The sequence below is a fragment of the Callorhinus ursinus genome, unplaced genomic scaffold (genome assembly GCF_003265705.2).
Source record: "Callorhinus ursinus isolate GAN/ISIS: 27379988/994484 unplaced genomic scaffold, GSC_fseal_2.0 scaffold2, whole genome shotgun sequence".
Classification (NCBI taxonomy): Eukaryota; Metazoa; Chordata; class Mammalia; order Carnivora; family Otariidae; genus Callorhinus; species Callorhinus ursinus.
In genome coordinates, this window is record NW_027397064.1 from 86,419,658 (window position 1) to 86,437,318 (window position 17,661).

The 17,661-nt window shown below is 35.2% G+C and overlaps 1 protein-coding gene across 1 annotated transcript in view; it reads left to right on the forward strand.

The window, feature by feature from the left end:
- The window catches only part of LRP1B (LDL receptor related protein 1B), a 1,894,461-nt gene that overhangs the window by 1,409,301 nt on the left and 467,499 nt on the right, over positions 1 to 17,661 (forward strand). Inside the window, exons 38-41 of the mRNA XM_073905704.1 lie at positions 14,963 to 15,089; positions 15,228 to 15,379; positions 15,675 to 15,799; positions 17,176 to 17,547. Of these exons, the coding sequence (XP_073761805.1) occupies positions 14,963 to 15,089; positions 15,228 to 15,379; positions 15,675 to 15,799; positions 17,176 to 17,547 (776 nt within the window). The remainder of the gene's footprint in view (positions 1 to 14,962; positions 15,090 to 15,227; positions 15,380 to 15,674; positions 15,800 to 17,175; positions 17,548 to 17,661) is intronic.

A 17,661-nucleotide genomic window follows, 5' to 3' on the forward strand; every position in this document is an offset into this window, starting at 1 on the left:
TTCCTTTGGAGGGATGGAAAAGTAAACCACAGTGTATTAGATACACAGTGCTGATTTAGAATGACGTCAATCTCCGTAAAACATCGAATTGGCTCTTGTGAAAGTCTACAAACTTTCTTATTTGTGATAGCTTGTATGTAGTTTTTCCAATATCATCATTTGCTTCAGTTTCTTGACAAATGTTATAAAATTAAGTCATTGTATTAGTACAGTGAAAAAGGAAACAAACAAGATTAATATAGGAGAGAGAAATAACACCCTCAATTTGTCACACTTCAAGCTAAGATTACGATGTAAAATTAAAAAACCTGCATTGTTTAAGAATGCTCTTTGCTGCAAAAATTTAGAGTGTAAGTCTATAGGAGTTTTTCTATTTTTTTCAACTGTTACCTTTACTAAGTTATATTCTGTCTTAGACTTGATGTTTTGGTCCCATTGTTACGACATACTTGATATATCATCAGGAAGTATGTTTACACTTCAGGAGAAGACGGAGAGGATAAAAACAGCTTTTCCTTGCTAGATTGTATTTGGGAAGAAAAACATCTTTATGTCAATTCTTTTGTTATCCCTTAACCAGAAATGGGTTACATGCCCATCCTTAGATCAGTCAGTAGCTAAAGGGAAGAGATTATTTTGACATATTTAGGCAAGTTTTGTTTCATCACATGGCCTGGTATAAGGTCCCAGACCTACCGTATATACAACAAACTCAGTTTCTAAACAAACTCAGTTTCTATTACTAGGGCAGATCTTGAGGAGGTGGATTTCAAAGAGACATTATAAGGAAGAAGGAAACCAATTCTCTTGATTTTTCCATTTCAGTGGTCATTCCAACACACTCTCCTTTCTTAGTTCATTTTCTCTTTGACACCTTAATGTTGGCGTTCCCAGGGCTCAGTCTTTGGTGTTATTCTCTTCTTTGGTAGTCTCATCCCACCTAAATGCTTAAGACTGTAAAGTGTGGATAGCCAGACTACACCTACACTCTTATGTTACGTACTACTTCTTCAACATTTTCAATTCCAGATCTGTGGCAGATTTTATTTTCCAAGATGATTACAATAATATCTGCCGTTCCACATGCTCTTCTTAAAATGTGGCATTGAGTCTTCCAAACAGAGAAATGGAGCATCTTTTCCATATGCTTGAATTTGGGTAGGCCTATGACAATTATGGAAGTGATACTATGTAAAATCTGAGGCTATATCCTAAGAGAAAATAAAACTGCTACATGGTTCTCTTGGGATGTTCTTAGAAACCACCCACTCTGCTGTGAGGAAGCCAGGCAACACCATGAAGGGGTCAGTGTAGGTGTTCCGGCCAACAACCTTAGCTAGCTAAGGTCTGAGCTGACAGCCAGCACCAGTTGCTAGATATGTGGAGTGACTGTAAATGATTCCCGTCCCTAGCTGTTATGTCACCTCAGCCTTGGTGGCACCACAGTGGATGTGAAGGGATGAGTTGTTCCTTGAGCTCCGATCAAATTGCAAATGCAAAAGCAATTAAGTTATTGTTTTAAGCTTTTAAATTTGGAGGGGTTTGCTAGCAGCAATAGATAACCAATGGAGATCCACCAGAAATCTTAACCTTAACAGGTTCAAAACTAAACTGAATATTTCTCTACAATTATGAGTCCTCCATTAGTTGATGCCAGTTCTGTTATTTCAGTTGCTTAGATCAAAACACTTGGTATGATCTTTGGTGTCTCTCTCATATACTCTATATCCAATATGCCAGGAAATCCATTACCCTTTCACTCTATTTAAAAGCTCACAACAAACCTAGAGTAGTACTATTTCCTCCATTTAACAGATAAGGAAACTGACTCAGCTATTTTAAGTATCACTCTGCTTTCAAATTGGTATGTGGGAGAGTTAGGTTTTTCTCAACTCCAAAATCATGCTACAGTATATGCATAGACATATGTGTGTTACATATTACACATATGCCCATATATTGGTAAACATTACAAAAATCAATAACCAAAAATATCAAACATACAAGAAAACAGTTTTAACAGTTTCAGTATAATTGCACTGAAAATTTAAAGGTTAGAAGTATAAGTAAAAAAGAGGATAAGCTATAATAAGAAAATGCTGGGAAAAAAAATCAGGAGAGGAGGCTTATAAAATAATTTGAGTTGGTTCTGACTTCCCCTTCCCCTGGAGAGCCCTTGCCTACAACCATGTGTATGCCATTACATATTAAGACTGCGAAGGGAGGGTATGCTTCTGTTTGATTCCAAGAATATAACACATGACTCAATTGAATATGTCCACATCACACTCATAACCTTGAAAATAGAAAAGTATTCTTCCAATGTGATGGTATTTTAAAAATCTCTTTTTAAATTATAATTTATAATCAAGCAATAAATCATAATAGCCTCAATAGAGAAAATTTGATCAATTGCTCTATTGTGGATAATTATTCTAATGGTAGGAACAAATGTAATTGGAATGTTATCAAATCCCAGAGATACATAGGAAATGAGTTTGTTTCTAATAAAGAATTTCTTCCCCTTTTATTTGTAATAAGCCCAACACTTCATTTGTATGATCGAGAGTGTCTTGTGCCTGGCCTATTATAGATTCTTGCAGTTCAGTTTAGCAGGCCCTTTGCTGCTGCTCCTTGCCTATCTGTAGTTTTCTTTTTCATTGTTTTTTTTGTTGTTGTTGAAACCTAGTATATGACCTCAAATTGTTGCTCCAGGTCTTCTTTTCTTTAAGTATATTTTTGTATCTCCATAGCCATCTTAGCATAAAAACATACCTAGTTCTCTCTAGGATGATTGAGAACATCAGGCAAAGAGACCCACAGACACTCCACTTTCTGTCAGTTTATTAAAAAAGCATTTTCTGAGGGCAGCACACTGTGTGCGAGGTCATGTCAGGGCATCTCCATCTCCTCTTCAGCTTTCAATTCAGTGCATCTTGACAAAATAGTACTGCTTACTGTATGAAAGACACTGGGGGCACTGTGAAGTGTGATAGTATAAAAATAAGATGCCGCTTCTGTTCACAGTGAGCTTTCTGTTTAAACTTACAGTTTAAACACATACAAAATTTCGGTTAAAGTAATAGTCTCATATTGTAACGTGAGATTCATTTTCAGGTATAAAAAGACTAGATTAGTATGACTCAAGCCTAAATCTCATCTCTAAATCTCATGTTAACATAATTTCCATAACATTGAGTTTTAAGAAAAAAAGAGATTGCGTGTAATCAGAGTTTGTAATCATAGTGAGGGTAGTAGCAGCAATGGTGATGCTCAGTCGAGGTTTTATGGAGAAGACTTGAAGGACAGAGGTCTCTGAGATGGAGTAGGGATATATTATATGAAGAAGAAATAGAATAATCAAAGCATTGGTAGTGGCAAAGCAAAGGCCACTGGCAAGAGTAAAGCTACGTAGGGAAGAGCCGTGGTGTAGCTGGGGTAACTTGGATCTATAAAATAGACAATAGCTTTCCCCACATATTAAGGAAATTACCATGAACACCTTCTCCACTTTACCAAGTGCAATCTAAAATGACCCTAGACCCTCTCTTCTAAGCCTTCTTTCTGGCCCCAAAGACGCCACATAAGCAAAGGTTAGAAGTATAATGAGAGTTTATTGAAATTGTAGCATTGTTTAAATTAGGGAATTCTTAGAAATAGTTATCATCCTGGACAGAGTCTCATAGGGGAGGGGGGTCTTTCTTTACCCTCAAGCCAAGTAGTGGAGAGAGCTGGAGGCAAATATGTAAAGGGGAGACTAAAATAAATAAAAAAGAACAGTAAGTGAAAAGAAAAAAGAAAAGAGGGGCGCCTGGGTGGCTCAGTCGTTAAGCGTCCGCCTTCAGCTCAGGTAATGGTCCCGGGGTCCTGGGATCGAGCCCCGCATCGGGCTCCCTGCTCAGTGGGGAGTCTGCTTCTCCCTCTCCCACTCCCCCTGCTTGTGTTCCCTCTCTTGCTGTGTCTCTCTCTCTGTCGAAAAAATAAATAAAATCTTTAAAAGAAAAAAGAAAAAAGAGAAGAGAAGAAAAGAGAAGAGAAGAGAAGAGAAAAATCACTTTCTCACTACAAGTCCTCAGGCCAGCAGAAGTCTGATCAAAGCTGGAGAGAGGGAAAAATTTTTTAAATTCATATGAAATATCAGTTTGACCTTAGAAAGATCCTGTCTGTTATGCTTGAAAAATTAATCTTAACATTATTATGTTTTTCTTTTAACTAAAATCGTCTTGGAAGTCCTGGATTCTTCCTGAGATAGCATGTTCTGGAGAAAAGATACTCAGAGTATATGGAATCAGGAGTCAGATAAATATAAAGTCACTTTGGTTTATTCCAACTGTTCAGACTCTTCAATAAACCATGGTAGTGGATGAGATTACCCAAGAAAGAGTACAGAAAAAAAGAAGTCTAAGGGTAAAAATGGAGAATGTTTATAGTTAGGGGATGAAATGATTAAGAGAGGGGAAAAAGAAAATCAACAATAAGGCAAAAGAGAAAGAAAAGTGGCCATTTCAAGTCCTCAGAAAATTACTCTACCATAGAAGTCAAGGGAAGACAGTTCCAGGGAGAAGAGTGTGCCAGCAGTAAAGAGCTTAGGAGAGATTAAAGCAAAGAACAGACTGTGCAGTTGATGATCAGGATGATACTGTTAATTGTTATCAATTTCAGGCAATTGGTAAAGACAGAAGCCAGATATAAAGGATGAATAAATGAAAGATAATTAGAATGTAGAACTAGCATATTTCATCTACAGTGACAGAAACTTGGGCAATGAAGGGAAAGAGGGAACAATAGAAATGTTGACAAGATAGTAGGATATGGAGGAAGTTTTCCTTAGCGTAGGAGTCAGGGGCTACTCCACATGTTCATAGACAGAGGGGAAGAATCGGGCAGAAAGGCAAATTCCAGGAAGTGTAGGAGGAACTTGGACAAGGAAGAAGCAATAGGGTGGGGCGGGAAGACTATCGGAGCAGGAAGCAGATGGACAAAACTGGCATCTTACATCAGGTATCCTATAAACAGATCCTGGACTGAGAATTCAATTCGTGAAATGGGAGAGAAGCAGGATAGGAAAGGAGAAGAGACCAAAGTTCAACTGTGAGCGAAGTCCAGGTCGCAACTGATTACTTGGGGAGCTCTAGAGTGTAAACCTCACTTGAGAGCGAGGGAGTTTGGCTCTCAAACTCCCACCCAAACATTCACTGGCTGAGGGCAACCCTTGGGAGACCTATACTCTCAAGATTTCTAGCTCTCAGCACGGCTTGTGAAAGAAAAGTTGCTAGTTCCTGTCTTCTCAAGAAAAGTGCCTGTGGGAACTGTTAGAGACAAAAGACACAGAAGCTGGGCACTGGTGAATATCGAAATAGGAAATAAGATCTGAGGGTGTCTAGATGGAGCACCAACAGTGCCCACCACAGTTTGGAACCCCAGCTTGGATGTTTCCTACCTTTGAGAGCTTTCGAAATATCTTGATCTCAAATGCCTAGGTCCTTTTTGGTTATTGAAAGGATTAAATGAGGTAAATTTAAGTGGGAGGATTGAATTAGGGGATTATCTCTTCCCTCTTCTAGTTTTGGAGATGGCGTGAAGAGACAGGATGCAGCAATAAAATATATTTTAGCAATTGAAATTAGTGAAATTGAGGAAACTCATAAGCTCATAGGCAATAGTCATAGGTGTTAGGGTAGCAGCTTTAAATGGATAGGTAAGTTTTGCTAAAACTATTGTGGTGAATAGAATATGAATACAAGGACTTAAAGCAACATGAATCTAGCTGGGATGGATTTCTAGAATCTAATTAGTATGTTTCTGTGACCTTGAGTAGTAACATTCAGTACCTTAGCAGTAGCCAAAAAAAAAAAAAAAAAAAAGAGAGAGAGAGAGAAAGGGAGCAGGTGGTGACAGATTCAAAGTTGGATTGTAATGGAATAGCCATGAGCCGGTCAGGAGCTGAGGTCTAGAAGTTAGTGACGGAATCGTGGAAACCAAGAACAGCTGATTAAGGTCAGAGTAAGGAGTAAGCACATGAATGACCAAGACAACTTTATAAATTAAGCGAGGATTTCGGATTTGGTAAAATTGGAAATAGAGCAGTCCCATGTGGTAATTAAGGTGAGTGTGTGGCCTTACTTATGTAAGGCAGAGGCAAAGGAGGGATGTAGGTCCCTGGAACAGATGAGGTGAACGTGAGCTGAGATGTCCACAAGGTCGTCAGCATGAGTCATGAAGTCCCTAAGAATGTCAGCGATGGAAGGAGAAGATGGCAAAGTTTTCAGTGAGTAGGAAAGCAATTAAATAAATTCAGTGTCTAATTGTGATAGTGGTGATGTGGTATGCAAAAGTGCGATGTGTGATTTTATGCTGTGAATGTTTTAAAATAAGTGAGTATAACCTCAGAGAAAGTTTTCTTTCTTACTTAAATCTCCACTTTAATTTTCTCAGGTAGCTCATGCAATAACTCTTCTGTCATCTTTAATCAGTTTCTTTCAATGAAACCTTTCCCTTTGTTTTTCAAATAGGATCAGATCTCTCTCATTTGAAACAAACAAACAAACAAAACCCCAACTCCCCCCTCCCCAGAAAAACAATGTCTAATTTTCTCTGTAGGTTTACTTCTCAATTTCTTAAAATAGAGAAGTTCTGTTCCTTCCAGAATTGTTAAAATTTATCCATAGCCAAATTCAGAGATTTTTTTTTCTAGATTTCACACCATTTGCCTTCTCTTTGACATATTTCTCCATTGATTATCCATTCAAGAATTTATTTTCTCTGTTACCTTCTCTAACTGAGTCCTCTTGCTCTCTCTCAGCCCCTCCATACACCTCCTCTACACATCTCTCTCTTCATGTGTGTCTTTGTATGCCATTCCCTCTTGATATATTTATCCATCAAAACATATTTTCATGGGGGCACCTGGGTAGCTCAGTTGGTTAAGCGACTGCCTTTGGCTCAGGTCATGATCCTGGAGTCCTGGGATCGAGTCCGGCATTGGGCTCCCTGCTCAGCAGGGAGTCGGCTTCTCCCTCTGACCCTCTTCCCTCTTGTGCTCTCTGTCTCTCATTCTCTCTCTCTCAAATAAATAAATAAAATCTTTAAAAAAACAAAACAAAACATATTTTCATGTTTTTTACATTAATCACTGCATTGCATCCACAATCTTATCTTCATTCCTTCACTTATATTTCCATTTTTCTCCAGAAAATCTTTGTTTGAATGTCACCATAACAGAAATTTAATATATCCTCCTACCTTTATTCTACTGACTTCTTTTCCTAACTATGGTATGTCTTTTTGTCCTGACAAGATTGAAACTTTAGATTTTCTGTAGTTTTTTATCTGTCACTAACTGCTGTCATCTCTTGTCTCCAGATGTCTCTTAGATTTCCCATTTCTTTCCATTGCAACTGTGAGCTCAGCACAGACTCAGCTGGAGTATCTCATTAAATATTTTTAATATCCTAATTTTGAACCCCCCAAACAAAATGTACATTTTAATCCACAAAACAAGAAATCTTTGAAATATGTAGCAATAATTCAAATATTATTTACCACCATACCCTCACTTCTTAAAAATATTTCTTAAATATTAAGTCACATGGATAGATATTTTTTCAGGATTTATAGTTAAGAATTGATACACCTTTTAAATGCTCTGCTGATTTTCAGGAAATGTTTATTGAAACATTGGTTTCCTCGTAATATTACATAGACATTTAGGTGTCAAAATTCATATCATATGAATCAATACAGCATTTTCACATTCTGCTTTGAAGTTAAAACATGTCAGGTGATATTGCCAAAGGAAAAGGTGAACAATGATGGCGTAAATTAGCTGAATTCAAGATATAAATGTGTTTTGAAAAGTGGGCATGAAGCCTGTCCTGAACATTGGAGACTTGAAGTCTTTTAAATGTAGCCAGATGCAAAATAGAAAGAATGTATGAATTTACTTCAGCTTGAAAAATTAGTTTCTTCCTTCTGTTGACTTTTTGGTAAGGCATCACTTCCTTTTAAAAAAATTGAAATGTAATAATTTTTTTATGCTAAAATCTCACTTTCTACAGTAGAAGTCACAGTATGTCACCTCATATAATACCAAAAATGTTGGTTAACTTCCCATAGTGTATGATCTCTAAGTGAAGCACAAACACTCTTTTTTAATTTTTTAGACACCAGGATGCACATTGTTTTATTGATCTAGCTCTATATTTTTGTGAACATAAATAACTTGCTGAAAAGTATTTCTTTCCATAGGACTCAGCTTAACTTGGAATCTTGGTGTTTGACAACTACATGTTGTCAAGTGGTCTTTGACTGATTACATGTATATATATAATATATATATATATTATATATATATATATGCTTTTAGAATATGCTTAACAATAGACAGAAGATTTTGAATGATAGTTTAACATATTTTGAGATAGCAAGAGTATAGCATATCTTAACACCATATCCTAAAGTATGCTTTTATCTCAAGGCAAGATAACACATATAAAAAACAAGTAGATTTAAATTTGGTTTGCAGTTGAAATAGTGGTGGAATCAGGGTATTAGTCTGTAATATAAGATACCATGATGGTCAAATAACTCAGAACGTGCCCCAAATTATAAGCAGCTTTCTCTACAGGTCTCTAAGAGAGGCATACAAACAAATTATAATAACAAATGAAAGAAAAGTGTCACACTATTTTTCACTAGGAATTTCCTCAAAAATTCTGGAAACACCCTTTTTTTAAAGCTAGTTAGGTTTTGCTTGCCTCATCTTTTACCATATGCTTCGCCTTCATTCCTTAACCTCTAAACACGAATCTTGGATCTTAACCTCCCTGCTAAAAGCAGGGAAGAAGGACTGGGAGCAATCAAGATGCCTTGGGTTATCATTGTGGCTCAGTGGCTGATGGAGGAAGAGAGGCCAGAAATGTCATGCCAAGTCCCACTACAGGAGGGAGCTCTTGGTCCAGACCACCAAAGCCATGTTGAACAGAAACCAGAAATAGCCACACACAAAAGTATGAACTTACCCTGACTTTTTAAAGGGATCTGACCATAAAACTGTGGTTAAAGGGTAAAAGAAAAGTTTGAAAGATTTCTTTCTCTGTGTACCTGTAGAAATTGTCTCAGCATCTTTCAATGTGGAATATCCAGGGTAGGTTGGATATGATTGATGTATAAGACAAGTTAGAGGTCGGGGTACCTGGGTGGCTCAGTCGGTCAAGCGCTGCCTTCAGCTCGGGCCATGATCCCAGGGTCCCGGGATCGAGCCCCGCATCGGGCTCCTTGCTCGGCTCCTCCTCTCTCCCTCTCCCTCTGCTGGCAGCTCCCCCTGCTTGTGCATGCCTTCTCTCTCTCTCTGTCAAATAAATAAATAAATAAATAATCTTAAAAAAATAAAAGACAAGTTAGATGTCATGAAACAAATTGGAAATTTCTGTGTAATATTTTAAGAATTCTAAATCAGCTTATGAGTACTAGGAGTCTAGGCTCTAGGAATCTAGGTATTAAATATTTCATAGGAAAATATATATGTATTATAGAGACACATCAAATATTATATACCTGGGATACCAGAACTGAATAAAATATGACCCTTTACTCAGGAAAAACATTGTGAAACATGTAAATAGCAAAGTAATATCATATATGTACATGTACATATTTATTAAAATGAGAGGAGGATATGCAATGAGGCAGGGTATAAATTAATCAAATAAGGAACTAAATATAATACAAGCTATAAACATAATATGCTATCATATTACAGATGTCAAATACATTTTTCTTTGTGAAGAATTTTTCTTGATACTTCTCCAGCATCGGCTGGGCATACACATAATAATTGTTTTGCTCAATATTGCAAAGGAGGGAATCAAGAAGGAATCTGATGTAAAATGTAAGAATAATAGAAACCAGAGCAAGACCTGTAGAATAAATGATAAATATTGTTTTATGCCTAAACAGAAAAAGAGAACAACCCAGATGGCCCATATCTTTATTTTGGCTCAAAAGAAAAGTTCATTTCTGAATTGTTTATAGAAATGACAACTTCTCTCACCATCACACATTTTCAGTGTTGAAGCCTGTACTTGTATGACTTGGAGACTTACAGCCAGCAAGTTTTAAGTATTTCTACTGGCTTTTTTTTTTTGGTAATTATTTACCCATTTGCCTCTACCATTAAACAGTGGGTTTCATGAGGGTCGCTAAGGCCACTTCATTTGGTGTCATCAGCTGCTAGCACATAATAGGTACCTCATTAATATTTGTTAAGTGAGTACATGACTGCACTAAAAGAATACATTTGGGAATCATCCACCAAACCGCAGACAAAAAAAAAAGAAAAGAAAGGAAAAGAAAAGTAGTTTTCAAGGTCATACGGTCTCTAGACTCTTCCTTTTAGCAAGTGTCTGCTCTCTGTGCTTGAGTTCTTTTTATATTACAGGAACCTCTAAGCAATAGGAACACATTCAGGACTTGAAAAGTGGTTTGGGATTGGCATGGAATGCTTTCTCAAAACAAAACTGCACATTAAATGAAGAAAAAGAAAATGTGAAGGAGGCCTCACAGGAATAGAGAAGGTTCTACTTTACACCGTTTCCTCATAGGGGATGCAGGATGTCAATTCATGTATTCATGAAATGTATTCAAAGTCTTATGTTATTTGCACATATTCTAAAGATGGAGACATTGATATGTTGGCCGACGATGTATTCGATTAGTATGAGTTTTTTTTTTTTTTAAAGATTTTATTTATTTATTTGAGAGAGAGAGAATGAGAGATAGAGAGCATGAGAGGGAAGAGGGCCAGAGGGAGAAGCAGACTCCCTGCTGAGCAGGGAGCCCGATGTGGGACTCGATCCCGGGACTCCAGGATCATGACCTGAGCCGAAGGCAGTTGCTTAACCAACTGAGCCACCCAGGCGCCCCCGATTAGTATGAGTTTTAAAAGTAATTCTAATGAAACTGCTATGACACTGAAAATTACAAGCAGTTTTTTGTCAGATAAAAGCTCATGCTCACATAAAGGCTAGCTGCTATTGTTAATTTGTAGGGGTTTGATTTTGTTTCTTTTTGGTTTTTTTTGTACTTTTTGCTGAAGAAGTAACACACTGTTGACCCCCGAGTGGGGCAGAGGGAACAATAACATCTTTGATTCTCTTCTCAATCAAGGCATCTACCTATAAAAGAATTACATGATCTTCATTTTTGTAACAACATGGAAATTTTTGGTTTTCTCATCTTTCTTTAGCATATCTGATAAAGTATATAAATCGTGCTCTCTTAAGGGCATAAGAACAGGGAGAAATGGTGAGTTTATTCTAAAAATTGCAACCCAAATCTATGTTCAAAGGAAATAGTTTAGCAGTAAAAAAAAAAAAAAAAAGAATCTTAAATTAAAAAAAAATGATTGATCCAAATTAGTTGCTTTTCACTATTGTTCTTATATCTAAAAGAATCACATTTAATCCTGTTCCTTTTATAATAATTTGGACTTATTCATTCTTTTCTTTCTACCTTACACTTTTTACCCTTCCCCACCAAAGCCAAATCTTTGTTTTCATGTTAGCTTTATTTCTCAAAAAAAAAAAAAAAATCAAAATTACACAAGAGCATTTGCAGTATTTTCTGTATTTTTGAGCTTTAATCTAACTAATTGTGAGAGAAAAAAGATTCGTTTTCCTTTCTAAGTGTACCTGTATGTAAAGTAGTTCTGATATTAGTACAAGGGTCATATGATAAATTCAGTAAACTTTTGGGGACTTTGGGAATTCCATTGCTACCAAATGGAATATTTTACTCTTTTTCAAATGTCAATAATTAATTGGATGTTAATATTGGAACATAATATGTATCCATTGCACATTGTACTGCCAAGAACTTCTGTGCCATTAAGACAATATGGATATTTGTGTTATGATGATTTCTGAACATTATTCTTACAATCCTTCAAACCACTTTTGAATGTCCCATTTTTGATTTTGTGATTTTAAATTATGTAACTGCAAGCCTCTGTAAATATGGGAATTCACAGCCTAGGGCAAATTATTATCCAGAGAAACTTCAGTTATACAACACAACATTTGATTTTAACAATTCTGAAAATTTCTAGGTCTAGAATAAACTTGAGAAGTATTTCCAGTGCTAGATTAACCAAGTTAATACTCTAAAGGCACTTTCCTTCACTATATCATACAACTCAACAATCATTTCCCTACAGCAAATTTTGAACTCAAATGGGAACAACATCAGTCTGTAATGCTGTCACTGAATCTTAATTTCCATGGGGTCTCAAAAACCAGTGACAAGGATTTTCATTTCTTCCCTTCGTGAAAAACCACATTTAGATACCAAGAATCTATGTTCGTTAAAGTTATCTCAAGTACATCTATGTAAATTACTATCTTAAATTATTCATAAGTTTCTCCCTGCAGTTTTATAAGTTTAGTGTTCTTTCTCTACATTTAGTTGTAATCCCTGAAGGTTCCCAAGGTGCTAATTCTATTCAGTTCTTTATTTTTAATTTCAGTTTAAGGAGCAAATAAATGACTCCTTTCCTGACATTCATAAAATGTTGCTTAATTTTAGTAGTTATAGAATCTTTCAGCTTTATTAAGTTGATAAATTATTTAGCCATGAAAGTGATTCCCTCAGTCAGATTTGGCTTCATATATAATGATAATTTATCAAATCTCTGTGGAAAATTTGAGTAAAATCCATACTCAAGACAATTTTATTTTGAATAATTTTAATTCTTAAATTTATTATCATTCATCCAAGACTCTTGCATGGAAGTATTGCAGATTTTTAAAATGAACAGGGACTACTTGAGAAAAAAAGAACAAGAACAAGAGAGACTTGTTTCTCAATACTAAGACCTTTTTTCATGGCTTGTTTTGTGTTTTTAAGTATGAAGACTTTTGTTCTATTCCTTATACCTAGGGAAAAATAGCATTTGATATAAGATTATTATATCATTGTATTATATTTATACACCACAGGCCTGGGTTAATAAAGCCTGGGTGAATTTCCTGGCTTTGACCCTTCCTTATCATCTGTGCAATTGTGGATCATTTCTTCCTGAGCCACAGTTTCAATATCTGTGAAAATTAGAGCTTAATTATGTTAAATGGCTGATTTGCTTTTGCTCACTCAAAATAATATTTTTATTATTTGCTTGGTGCATTTGAAAGCAGATTATTATTAGATAAAAGGTATATTGTACATATTTCCTTTCATATTTGAACTCTGGAGTATGTTAAAGTAGATGACAAGAATCAGACTGGATAAATAAGCACCTGTCTGTCCTGGCCCCCACAATGCCTTCTTCACAGTGTCAATCCCCTGACATTTTAACACAGTGACTGACATCATTTAAGGAGCACTATTAATGCTGAAATTTTCCCTTAAAAAGTTAAATGGGACAACAAATTTGGCCTCCCAGTTATCCAATTTATTTTTTAATATACTGAGAATCCCCATTAAAGTTTTAAAAATTCTTACCTTTAATGCAGGCATAGATTTATTTTTTCATGTCTGTTTCAGCCTAGATCTAACCAATAAAATATTAGTTGGATTTCTTGCTACAAAGATTTCCCTTTCTGATTTATAGAGCTTGTGAATATGAATGAGAACTTCTTCAGGATTAATATACTTGAAATTCTATCCACACCTCTTTTTTCATCTGATCGTAAAAGTCCAACACATTTATTTTACATAGCATTTTCAGGAAAAATAATTAACTTTTAAAATAAATCAGAACAATATGCATAAAGGGAATACATGTATTTTTACATAGTTTAAGTATCTTTTTATGGATAAATAGTAAGATTATTAAGTGGATATTAAATATGAATGTACATCTTTGATTTTTCCATATGCGATCTCATTTTATGTATGATCACTCATATATATGTATTATAATATGGACAGAATACTACTCATTTTTGCCTGAATGAATCAATGATTGCTATATTTTTCTAAATTCTAATCATTGCTATTTTCTGACAGTTAAGTAAAAACTTCAGTGGACATAACTTCAAAAGAGTGGATCCTATTTATCTGAAACCATGCATTTTGTATTGTAATATAAATTTGCAACATAAATATTATATATGCTGAATGAATGAATGAAAAAAAGCACACATAATACGCCTTCTGTTTTTCTACATTTAGGTTTTTTTTGACATGTTTTATTTCAGTATGCTCTGGATTTTCTTTCTGTATTTCATCTTCTTCCATATTCCATTTTGCATTATGAGGTTACTAAAATAAGAATGTCTGCTTTTGTGTGAATCCATGTTTTATGGTCACTTCACAGGATAACTTACAAAATTTACATTAGGATAGTTACATTTAGTAGTGTAATTAGGCAGAATTGAAATTTTAGTGCATTCATGTATGTATTAATAAATTAAATATCTACCACTAATTTTTATTTTTATTTTTAAAATTTTCTAATTTCCTAGTGCTGTAGGTGTCTTAGTAGATGAAAAGGAGAAAAGATCACTGTCCTCCTTGAGCTTATTGTCCAGTGGAGGCAAAAGACATTAATAAAAAATAACACTGTAAAGAAATATAAGAAATATAACACTGTAAGTTTGCCACTCTAACTCATGCAGAGTATATGGTACAGTAATCAGAACACAGAAGAATTTTTGAGTGAAATGATGTCTGAAATAGGAACAAGAGCCAATTAATCAAACAACTTGGAGAAAAGCATTTTAGACAGGGAGTAGCATGAGCAAAGTATTTTGGAGGGATTTTGCTTCCATCCTTGTGATTTCTATGAATAGTTAAATATGTTTTACAGTAAAATCTATTTTTTGTAAACATAAACACACATGTGTATTGATTTCTAAAATGTATTATTTTTGTTCTATTAGTATGGATGTTACTGCTTTATCATTAGTAATACGTGTTTTTGTGTTTATTTGCATATTACTATAAACCAACAATTTCATTTCAGCTACCTGTTCTGGACTGAATGGGGACAGATGCCCTGCATTGGAAAGGCCCGCTTAGATGGCTCGGAGAAGGTTATCCTCGTAAGCGTGGGAATAGCATGGCCGAATGGTATCTCCATTGACTATGAGGTATGTTGGGTTTCTTAAGTATTTAAAGTGCATTAAATGCCAACTTGCATTAATCCACTCTTACCATTCTCTTATTTTTTTTTAATAAGCCACTTAATCCAAAACAGTTTGTGATATTACTTTCCAATTGATCTTTAGGAAAACAAATTGTACTGGTGTGATGCTCGTACAGACAAAATAGAAAGAATCGACCTCGAGACTGGAGGGAATCGTGAGATGGTGCTGTCAGGGAGCAATGTGGATATGTTTTCAGTTGCGGTCTTTGGGGCTTACATCTACTGGTCTGACAGGTAATTTATTTTTTCATAAGTATTTGAGCCTCAAAATGTTATTTCATGCCAGTTGCTTTACCCTTGTAGGATTAGCCATTTCTTAGCAAGGTCACAAAAAGGATCTCACAAAGCCATGTAATTTCCACAGAAAGTTAGGCACTCTTGCTATTCTAGGCTCAAGCATTTCAATGTCACAGACTAAAGTTGGTTTCTTTCCCCTTCTGCTTGGCCATCTGTTATCTTCAGTTTAAATAACTGACTTGATGTGAATTACTTAAAGATTGTTGATCATGTATGTTCAACTTCTTGTCAGAGCACATGCCAACGGATCCATCAGAAGAGGCCACAAGAATGATGCCACAGAAACCATAACCATGAGAACAGGTCTTGGAGTCAACCTGAAGGAGGTTAAAATCTTTAACCGAGTAAGAGAGAAAGGTCAGCACGCTTATGTAATGAACACATCTTATGTCATTCCTCTCCTATTTCTATATATTTTTTTTAAGATTTTATTTATTTGACAGAGAGAGACAGCGAGAGAGGGAACACAAGCAGGGGGAGTGGGAGAGGGAGAAACAGGCCTCCCACTGAGCAGGGAGCCCAAAGCGGGGCTCGATCCCAGGACCCTGGGATTATGACCTGAGCCGAGGCAGATGCTTAACAAACGACTGAGCCACCCAGGCTCCCTCCTCTCCTATTTCTAAAACATTTATCAAACTTAAGGATTCTTATATGAATCCAAAACCTCAAAATTCTATTTTTTACATCTAATTTCCTACAAAAATCATACAGTAACCTAATGAAATGAATATAAAATAGTTCAAACATTGATATTTTTGCCTAGGACAGTGTATTTATATGGACATGTTATATATATACCTGGCATGTCTTCAGTATAGGTTTGGGCTAAGTAACATAGAATATCTTGATATATATACATATTCAACAAAAAGTACAAAGCACAATTAAGATATTAGAGAATAAAAAGCAGCCAAAAATATGTGTTTGGGGTTATATTTTGATATATAAAGTGATTACGGCTTCAGAAGTTTGCTGTTGGTGTGAAATATTTCTGAAGTCATCACTTCCTTAAAATATGTATATTGAAACTGATATGATAGTGGTTTGGATTTTTTTTTAATTTACCTCAAATTAAATGTCTATTTTATGTTAATGTCCATTAAAATAAATTGTAATTAATTTTCTTGACATCAAAGATAGGTATAATAATTTTGGAGCTGATGATGGATTCATGGTGGAAAATTAGCCTGATCAAAAAATCTTAATAGTATATTACATCTTCACTCAAAAATGAAGCAAAATCTTATGCTTATATACAGTTGAGAGGTTAGGTGCATTGGAGCTGTAAATTTCTTTGAGAGCTTTTGTATTTCATAGACAAGATTTTAAAGCAGTGAGTGCACTGTTTGTTGGTGAATTCAGTTCATGTTTCGAGAGAATTGTTACTTGTGCCAAAGATTATGATACATAAAACCTATTGCAATTTCAGCATCAAGTTTCAAAAAAGAGTTATACACATAACAGGCTGATTGAGGGAAAATTTTAATGCTCTTATTTGGGCGGTATTTGGGACAGAAAAATGCGATCTTTGAAATAAGAAATCCAAGATTTTAAACTGGTGTAAAAAAATCAGTACTTTATAGTATTTGATTTTTTTTCCCTGACCAGTATTAATAAAAAGACAGACTATTCAACATTATTTTTAAAAATATTTCTGTAAGAAAAAATCACTTGAAAAACAAAAGAAAAACACAAATATATATGTTTGTGTATGTATCTTTTCTCCTCTTTAGGAACCAATGTTTGTGCCAAAGATAATGGTGGATGTCAGCAACTCTGTCTTTATCGAGGAAATTCTCAGAGAACTTGCACTTGCGCCCATGGATATTTGGCAGAGGATGGAGTTACTTGCCTAAGGCAGGAAGGTTATTTGCTGTATTCAGGGAGAACAATATTAAAAAGTATACATCTTTCCGATGAAACCAATTTAAATTCACCAATAAGGCCATATGAGAATCCACATTATTTCAAGAATGTCATAGCCTTGGCTTTTGACTATAATCAAAGAAGAAAAGGTACCAACCGGATATTTTACAGTGATGCACACTTTGGAAATATACAGCTTATTAAAGATAACTGGGAAGACAGACAAGTAATCGTTGAAAGTAAGTACAATAATTAAAAAAAATAATTTAGTGAAAATGAGTATCATTTGCATTAGCAGAGAAATTGGAGTGGTAATTGCATGTAGCAATTACACTTTTTGAGTTTATGTCCAA